Raw genomic sequence first — 10316 nt, 5'->3', positions numbered from 1 at the left:
TGAATTTAAACTTCACCCCATCGCACAAGCAAGTGGCTATCAGGACTCAGTGGCCGAGTGGATAACGCGATGGCGTTTGAAGCGAGGGTACTGGGTTCGAGTCCCAGAGTGAACATCAACTGTGAGATGCAGGTACATCCAGCTGACGAGTCCCAAATAGGACGAAACGCGCGTCAAACTGGATTCCACTGCTAGCCACTATCCATCTCTGCTTATCATGCTTGTGAATTAAGGCTATATTGAGGCAATACGCACAGTATGCACATATGCCAATTACAGACTGACCAGTTGCAGTCCTAACAAATCGATGGGAAGATTCAAACAAACAATACTGAATGAATATCATCACATAGTTCTGATAATCTTCGTCTTTTTATTACACTATCGAAATTTATCAAAGGGACTAATTGCTTTAAACTACAAATGTCCCATACTGTGAATAATGATATCTTATTAGAAAATGGAAATTCATTCGACCCTTACATTAATTGAATGTTGAACACGCTGGTATATATTTGAAAAAAGTATATCAAATATAACTCATGAAAACACCTATTTTAAAGAATTCAATGACAAATCAACCATAAATGAATATTAGATGTCAATCGAGGTTAGATGTTAAGTCGGCTTACAGTAAACTCTATCAGAGCCTCCAGAGGCTCATAAAGAGCCCAACCAATCAGCGATTAGTTAGAAGCTATGCTCTTAAAATAACGAGGTCCTGATTGGCTGTTTAACATACTGCTACTATGGAAACTCAAGGTCTTTTAATTACTATAAAACCCCTGTTTTTCTGTACATAAATGAACCTTGCAGTAATGTGTTTTCTCTCATACTCGAGTCTTCTCCCTGGTGTTCAAGTCGCTGAGTAGTTCTAGCCTGGGGTTATCAGAATAGCTTAGGATCTGAATATAGCGTTCAACTAACGAGATATATCAGTGGCGACGGGGAAAAACTACAACCTACAAAATATGAATATTAGATGTCAATCGAGGTTAGATTAGTGTTATATCGAGTGTGTGCGTGCCCTGTTTAATGTATGGTGTGATGATCCCTGCCAATCAGAAAGGAGTGAATTATCGATCAGAGCAATGATACACAAAAGCCGTATGAGCAGTCTTGAGTACTTATCAGTCCTGCTTTCTATCTAGCACAGACAGTTAAGTCTAGAACACCAATAACAGCCTCTACAATATGAATCATTATTCTCAAACATACTGAGTTTATATATCAAACAAACAGACCACATCGTACCATTAAAGAGAAAATAACATTTATACATGATTCAGCCAAATGTAGCTGTAAATAGGGGGGACAATAATCAATAAACTGTGGATAACTCAAGAATGGTAAATCGTATAATAATAGTCTATAGGTCAAAATAAAGCTTATAATAAGAGGGACGCGAATATGAATAGTTTAGTTACTTGACAATTATACAATAGTAAATATACATATCATATTAGTCCACAAATAGCTCTCAAAGTTACTATTCATAAATCTTCACGGGATATAACAATTAGCCAAGTACTCAGTGGAAAAAACACTAATCATATATTGATATACATATAACTCAGTCAACCGACGTGTAATCAACAGTTAATTGATCAATAAAAGTTCTTCTGACTTAACAAGTATATATTTAATAATCAACACAATGAGCTAAATTTGCGGTAAACAAATTTTTTCTTAAATACATTATACTTTACATCACAGACTGATATTAGTTAAACAACCGCTAAAACCAGTGAGGTATTCGATATCTACTTTGTGCTAGAATCTAACTGTTTACATTTTGATAGTTGAAAGCGTGAGCCAATTGAAGCTAGACCATCAGGGAAAGCATGGAAGCACTAGACGGCCGTTTCGTCCTATTGTGGGACTCCTCAACAGTGCACATCCATGTTTACATTTCTAACTTCAATCACATTGTGATGCTGTATGACCATCTTTCAATGACATTAGTGAATGACTGTCTCTGAATTTACCCAGTAGTCTAAAGGTTAAGTGCTCGCTCCCAGACACGAAGGTCCTTGGCTCCATCTCTGGATTCGTATTCCTGGGTAGTCGCATACTAGGATAAAACAGACGTCTAATACCTCCTGGCTTTTGATGGTTATCTAGCTAAGTAAATTGTAATTTGCTAAGTTGAACAATTTTCAGAAGCCATAATGGAAGTTCCAAGATTAAAATTAACGATAAATACCTAAGTAAGATGAGTCAAGTAATAACATGATATCAACTCTAGATCTTTCACGTGTCCTAATCTATCATATGTAAAAATGTTGTACATACATGAATTTGTACGTAACACCCTTTATGTATGAAATACCTTAATTACTTATCTGACATTAGTTGTAGATTCCTTGCACTGAATATTCTTTGAACCGTTCTGTGTAACCTGCGGAAAAAATATTTTTCTTAATATTTCACCTCTAAACTGTAGAGAAAGATGATTTGTATTTACCCATTAGCAGTTTAAACACTGAGTATTCTTATTTTTGTATTTATGTTTGTCTGTATGCTGTCTAGTGTATTACGTTACCCAATCAGTTCTTCTTCAGTAATAAGTCTAGATTACATTATAGCCAGAATATTTTTATCCGGTCTCTTTTGTACTACAGAGGTACGAAACTTGAGAAATGTATCTACTGTCCTGTCCAAATACGTTTTCTTTTCAAATCCATTCTTATAGATTTGACTGCTCTCTTTTTTAGTAGAGCATCTGCAAAAAGGTAATCTACCTTTACGTTACTCATCAGATTTTCATTAAATTGTCCAGGAATTTCTAGCTAATATGTACTATTATTACAAATGGTTTAGAAATGTTTATACAATTTAAATTTTGGAATAACTAGTTCAAATGAATCGTCTTCTAGTTATTATGATGGTCAATTAAATAAGTCTAATTGTTAGGCCTTGTATCTATTGGTCTAAGATATCTGAATTCAATAATCTATGCTTTAGATGAACTTTAATTATTCACTTAGTATTGTTTGTTTGAATCTTCCCATTGATGTTTTTAGGACTGCAACTGGTCAGTCTCTAATTGGCATATGTGCATACTGTGCGTATTGACTCGATATAGCCTAAATTCACAAGCAAGCACATATGCCAATTAGAGGCTGACCAGTTGCAGTCCTAAAAAACATCAATGGGAAGATTCAACCGAACAATACCAAGTGAATTTAAACTTCACTCCATTGCACAAGCAAGTAACTATCAGGACTTCGTAGCTGAGTGGATAACGCGATGGCGTTTGAAGCGAAAGGTACTGGGTTTGAGTCCCAGAGTGAACATCAACTGTGAGATGCAGGTACATCCAGCTGACGAGTCCCAAATAGGACGAAACACGCGTCCTAGATTCCACTGCCAGCCACTATCTACCGAACTTTAATTATGTTTACTTTATGTGTTATACATTTTGTATATGTAAGTATGTTATGTTATTATTATACTAACGAGTTATATTGTCCTTTGTAATATCCGTTTATTATAGGCTTTCGTTAAATGATTCAGATTTGTGGGGAAACGTCACTTGGTTACAATCAAATCAAGCGATTTATCGTTCATATATTTTATAATCCATATAATTTCATGTTAGTTATAACACTAATTTGGGTAATATTGAACCCAGTGATTAACTTACTAAAAACATAACCATTTGTGCTAATTATTATTAATATAATAGAAAGTGATTATGAATTGTGACCTTACACAATTCTAAATTTTATTAATGATCTGAATAATATAAACCAAAATAATCTGTTAACAACATCCAGTAATTTGTTGTATTTTTTCAATCATGACCAGGATTTAGACACGTACATGTGTGTTGTGTCACAAATATATCATTCTGATATTTGAAATCAATACAGTCCGATTTGAAATGCGAGGTCGATATTACGCAATCAACTCCTGCTTAAACAATTCTTCAGCATTTCTCTAGTTATTTTTAGGTTCCGGTGAAAACTGCCTTCAATCGAATCCAGAATCTCTAAAAGCTGTCTATCTATCTATCATACGTTAAATTATTATGAAATATTAGTGTAGAGGGATTTTTGAAGAATTTGGAGTTTTAATAATTTAAATCACGAACTGATCTTACGTAGACCACCATTAAAAACAAGGAAGTACTGAACGGACGGTTCGTCCTAATATGGAACTCCTCAGAAGTAGACATCCACAACCTTGCTACAGAGAATCGGACCCAGGTCCCCTACTCTCATTCAAAAGAGTATAACCTCTAGATGACTGAGTCGATGTCCGATGCTGAACATGTCTAACTTCTATCAACTCATAATAATATCCAACCATCTTCCACTACCTTTAATGAATAACTATCTCTCATCTGACACGGATTGAATTTCACTGTTCACAGTTTTTCACTAGAACTCCAAGGACTGGATCTTGAAGCTAGTCATTCGGGAGCACATGATGAGCGCTGCCAATGAGTCTCATACCAGGATGAAATGCACGTACTATCTTTCCAGGTTTTCCCTAGTGGTCTAATATCAATTAGTGCTTTAGACTATTAGTAAATATTTTGAATCTTCATATCTTTATGATGATACATAGTCACTTCTAATCAAGTTTGCTTAAATATGTTATCTGTCATAAAGAACTTCGACTGTAAAATATCGTAGATTCCAAGCAGTAGCTGACAAGAATCTTACGTACTAAAATCAATCCTCATATTGTTCTACTAAATGCTCTGTTACTACTCTCTTCAAGATACTAAGAAGAAAATTATGTAAATGAATACATAATTTCTACTTTATGTATTTCATTTCCCTATAAAAAATTTCTTTGTCAACTTTATCTCAAGAAATCTCAGATAAATAGTATAGAAACAAAGGATGTTTTAAGTCAAATATGTCTTGTTAATAGAAAAAAGATTGAGATACTGAATACCACCAAGATTTAATGGAAAAAAACGTAAACGCAGTCAAAAGCATGTACGTAAGGTTTCTTAAGTTTCCCTTTTCTAACGTTTTAACATTTTTGGAAAAGTTCAAAGTAAATATTTAAACATATTTAATTTTATAATTGAAATCATGAGTCAATTGAAGCTAGACCACCATCGAAAACCTGAAAGCACTGGAAGGCCGTTTCGTCCTATTGTGGAACTCCTCAGCAGTGCGCATCCACGATCCCGCACTCGCGAGATTCGAACCCATGACCTACCAGTCTCATGCCAGAGCACCTAACCGATAGACCACTGAGCCGGCATCCAACGGTGTTAACGTCTAACTTCAACCAATACTAAATCCTCCACAAAACTCCTTCTGATATATTTAATTTCATTTGTAATGATTTAGTTTATTTCATTGTTCATATTTTGACTGAATTTTTACCAGTCTTAGTTGAAACACGTGCATTATGTTACAAGCTTACATAAAACAGACGGAATGTTACTGGCAGTTGGATCAAACACATGTGTTTAGTTCCATTTAGGACTCGTCATTTAGATATACCTGGTCTCTAGAGTTGATTTAAAGTCAAAATTCATACCGTTCCACAAGCTAGTGCTTATCTGGGCTCATTAGCTCAGAGGATAGCAGGTTGAGCGTTTAAAGTTAAAGGTACTGGGTTCGAACCCGTGAGTGAAAATCAACTCTAGGATGTAAATACATCTAGCTGACGAGTCCCGAATAGGAGGAAGTGCTCGTTCAATATTATACTACTACCTACATCCTATCTATTCTATATTTAAACACATTGGAATTCATCAGTGTTATTCAGCTAGTAATTAGAACATTCGTTCTGGTATAATAATCCGAAGATTCAAATTTGACAAGAAATTCCTTGTAAGCCATGCCAATTCTCTTCCTTATGATTTATCTAATAAATCGTGTCTCTCTGTCATAACCGTTTACCATCACTATTTTTGAGGAATGAACTTGATTTACTTAATACACATAACAAGCCACTATTAACGCTCAAAAAGTTTGGTGTCAAAAACTTGCTTCATACAGTTCAAATTCAACCAATCAAAAATCAAGGTTATTCACACAGCTAATTAAAATGATGATTGGTAGTTCTAGTATTGTTTATTAGTAATCTGATTGGTTACTTGTCAATCAAATTTGATACAGTTTATAAATCAGTCAGTTTCAGTTTGGAGGACTTATTCAAACTTGCTGGTGTGGTTTACTTACACGATGGGTGGTATTCTGTCACGATTCAGTTCACGTAAAGATGAAAAACCTGCTACAGATTCACGTTCAGCAGCTACTATACGCAAACGTTGGAGTTGGAGGTCTAATAAAAAGCCATCTGATGTCGGTGGTACTACAGTGAACCGATCCAGTACTATGCCTACAAGAACTAGATTACAACCAACTGAAGAAATTCCTGAAGACAGAAAACATGATGACATTTTTGATAGTGAACATGATGAAAAGAATTATTCTAACTCTGTTGTCACATCAAATCAAAATGACCATACTTCACAACATTCAAGTGGACAACAGGAACAACATAATGTAGAATACTCTAACAAACCTATCGTACATGAAATACCTGGAAAAAAAGATGAGAAGCAACCTATTCAAATTTCATCGACTAATGAACCAGAAAATAAAGATAATGTAACGAGGGAAATTTCTACAGAAGAAGCTGAATTGTTAATCAGTCATGCTTTACCAAATCAGGAAAATGTTGGTCCTCATGGAAATATAACTGGATCAGGGACAAATGGTTCTCTTACTCATGATAATATAAATTTCAATCATACTGAAGATCTAATAGTTAATAAACAACAACTAGAAGAAAAATTGGACCACTCTATTCATGATTCTGGTCTAATGATGGACCAACAAGAAATCACTAAAGACCAAAATGGGTTTTTTGACAGTACTCAGCACCACTTTGAAGATAAAACAGATTTATTAAAAGAAGATGATATCCATTCTGAAATAACTGGAGAAGAGATAAAATTAGGACAAAATCCACCAGTATATCTTCCTTCAGAAGAGATAGAAGAGTTTGTGCATCAGAATATCCGAAAACATGACAGTAATGAACACTTAAAAGTTCAAAATGATATCATAGAACAGGGAGGTGAAGAGAATCTTAGTACTGAAAGTTCTAATCATAATGAAGTGACGCAACCTTCGCCGGTGATATGTTTTTATCGTCCAAATGTAGTTGAATATCCACCTCCTGAGGAGATACAACTTAATGATATAGATGAACAGACGTATAAACAGCAAACAAATAATATTTCAAACATTCAATCTTCAGGAACTGTTGGAGAGAAAGATTCAATCCATGATCAGGTTGTACAAAATGAATCATTTGAATGTTCAGCTGAACTTCGTGCATTCCATGATCTATCTAACAATGAAGAACTCCCTAATTCAGAACTCATTGATAAAGATAACAAGGTGAATTTCGTTGAAACTGAGAATACATTAGATAATGTAATTTCAGAACATGTCGAACAGAAAAATGCATTCCAAGAAACGTTGGAAAAAGAGCTCAGTGAAAGCTTAATGAACGCAGGTGAAACGAAAATTGTTTCCGCTGATGAGCCACCTATTAATTTGAATGATGAAATACATGTAGAACAAACTGAGAATATCTCACATCCTAAATACACAGAACATGATGCGCCGATTGACGAGGAGGCAACACCAAATGAACTAGATAAATGCTCCTCTCAACCAGGTCTGACATACGATCCAGTGCCTAGTTTATCTCCTATCACCACGGAACCTATTAATTTGGATGATGATATGCATGCAGAACAAACTGAGAAAATCTCACATCCTGAAAACATGGAATCTATTAATTTGGGTGATGAAATACATGTAGAACAAACCGAGAATATCTCACATCCTAAATACACAGAACATGATGCACCGATTGACGAGGAGGCAACACCAAATGAACTAGATAAATGCTCCTCTCAACCAGGTCTGACATACGATCCAGTGCCTAGTTTATCTCCTATCACCACGGAACCTATTAATTTGGATGATGATATGCATGCAGAACAAACTGAGAAAATCTCACATCCTGAAAACATGGAATCTATTAATTTGGGTGATGAAATACATGTAGAACAAACCGAGAATATCTCACATCCTAAATACACAGAACATGATGCACCGATTGACGAGGAGGCAACACCAAATGAACTAGATAAATGCTCCTCTCAACCAGGTCTGACATACGATCCAGTGCCTAGTTTATCTCCTATCACCACGGAACCTATTAATTTGGATGATGATATGCATGCAGAACAAACTGAGAAAATCTCACATCCTGAAAACATGGAATCTATTAATTTGGGTGATGAAATACATGTAGAACAAACCGAGAATATCTCACATCCTAAATACACAGAACATGATGCACCGATTGACGAGGAGGCAACACCAAATGAACTAGATAAATGCTCCTCTCAACCAGGTCTGACATACGATCCAGTGCCTAGTTTATCTCCTATCACCACGGAACCTATTAATTTGGATGATGAAATACATGCAGAACAAAATGAGTACACTTCACCTTCGGAACGCAATGTAAATAACAATATACCTGTTGAAAAGTCCATTCACACAGTCTTGGAAAGCCCAACTGAACCAGTTACGGAATACAATTTCTCGTCAAATGAGTCACATTTTACTTCAGAACTGGTGTTAAATGAAGACAATAAAGAAGTCACTAAAGACGTTGACTTAGAACATTCTACTGAACATTTTAAAACAGAAGATATTCACCATAAGCAAATAAATGACACTGAAACTTTGACTACATTTGAAGAATCAGTTAGTAACTTGCATAATACACTGAACTCGACTCATATTGATGATGAAATTGACCAGCATCAAACGCTTGAAACATCGCACGATGAAAATCACACTGATGTTCAACTAAATACAGATATCATGAATGTAATCACTTCGGAGAATTTACATACAAATTTTATAAATGCAAATGATGAATTTGAAGATGAGGCTCAATCTTTAGTTCAATCTGTTTTAAACAATGCTAAAGAATTTGTTTTTAATGAAAATAATTTTGAAAATCATCAGAACTCTGATACCATTAATACAAATCTTATCTTGACTAATAATAACAGTAACAATAATGATTATCTTACTAATAATAACAGTTATATTAATGAAGAAGATACTATTGAGATGAAACAAAATATGACAATGAAAACATCAATGGAATTTGACCACTCTGACCTGTCTGAATCAAACAACCAACATTTGAATAACACAAATGACCTAACCATAGCATAAATGCGAAAATGACACACCTTTCTTTTTTTTCGTGACATTATTTGTACACATCAAAGAAATCTATATGTTCATTATTCAGACTCAATGAAAATCCAACTGTTCTTGTCAAATTTAGTAAGTTCCATTATTGTAATTAACATTACTATTAATAAGACATAGATGACTACTACTAATTCTCGGTTATTGTTTTGCCTATCAATGCTTTCCGATTAGTTTATTAACCTTATCTTGATCACCCATTATTGACTATGGCTTACCTTTCACATCTTACCCAATAATTTCATCTTTGTATTTTTATCATGCATTTTCCCTAATTGAGACGATCGAAGACGGGAGAAATTCTAAATTCACAAGCAAAGAAAACAAACTGTAAACATATATTTCACATGGCAAATTGATATTGCTTTTGTTTTCTGACCGAATGTTTTGTACCAGGACAAAAGCATATCCATTACGATGAATAACAAGTCGATGTTTTCTTTTCTTTTCATTGCTTTAACACCCAGCTAACTAGTTCGTTACTATTGAATGAATGATTGGAATACCTTTTTTTAAATCGTCATGTTCTTTTTATTAATTTTAACTTCAATGCTTATTTAAATAATGAACAGTTTCTTTTCTTGTTTCCAAGTAATGGATTCATTTGTTTAAAAAGCAAAAAAAACATATTTGGTATCAGCTTTGTTGTGCTACAGCATACAACATGCTTATAATCTTGTCTTATTTTTTTATCGATGAAAATCAAATCATTTTGGTCACTTAATTGTTTAATATTAATATTATTAATCGTTATTATAAAGAAACAATGATGCTGATTATAACAATAATTTACTGTTCTTATGCTATTTGGATTCATTTTTTTTCAAACTATGTGCGTTTACAAGCAAAGATGGATAGTGGCTAACAGTGTAATCCAGTTTGACGCGCGTTTCGTCCTATTTGGGATTCGTCAGCTGGATGTACCTGCATCTCAGAGTTGATGTTCACTCTGGGACTCGAACCCAGTAGTCAATTAGAGACTGACCAGTTGCAGTCCTAACACATCGATGGGAA

General features: G+C 34.5%; 1 protein-coding gene and 1 non-coding gene across 2 annotated transcripts; both read left to right on the top strand.

Annotated features, from left to right (window-relative positions):
• The first annotated feature begins 3227 nt into the window (after positions 1-3227).
• Smp_tRNA_01396_Pseudo_TTG.1.1 lies at positions 3228-3299 on the top strand. Its single transcript has one exon. It is a non-coding gene (tRNA).
• A 2865-nt stretch (positions 3300-6164) lies between these two features.
• On the top strand, positions 6165-10107 carry Smp_156770 (putative major tegumental antigen SM15; the record flags this gene model as incomplete). Its single annotated transcript, XM_018794362.1, has 1 exon — positions 6165-10107. The coding sequence occupies one exon, from the start codon at positions 6165-6167 to the stop codon at positions 9261-9263; it is 3099 nt and encodes a 1032-aa protein (XP_018648783.1). The 3' UTR covers positions 9264-10107.
• Between the last annotated feature and the right edge of the window lie 209 nt (positions 10108-10316).

The sequence above is a fragment of the Schistosoma mansoni genome, chromosome 1 (assembly GCF_000237925.1).
Source record: "Schistosoma mansoni strain Puerto Rico chromosome 1, complete genome".
Taxonomy (NCBI): domain Eukaryota; kingdom Metazoa; phylum Platyhelminthes; class Trematoda; order Strigeidida; family Schistosomatidae; genus Schistosoma; species Schistosoma mansoni.
This window is presented reverse-complemented; position numbering and strand designations above follow the sequence as displayed.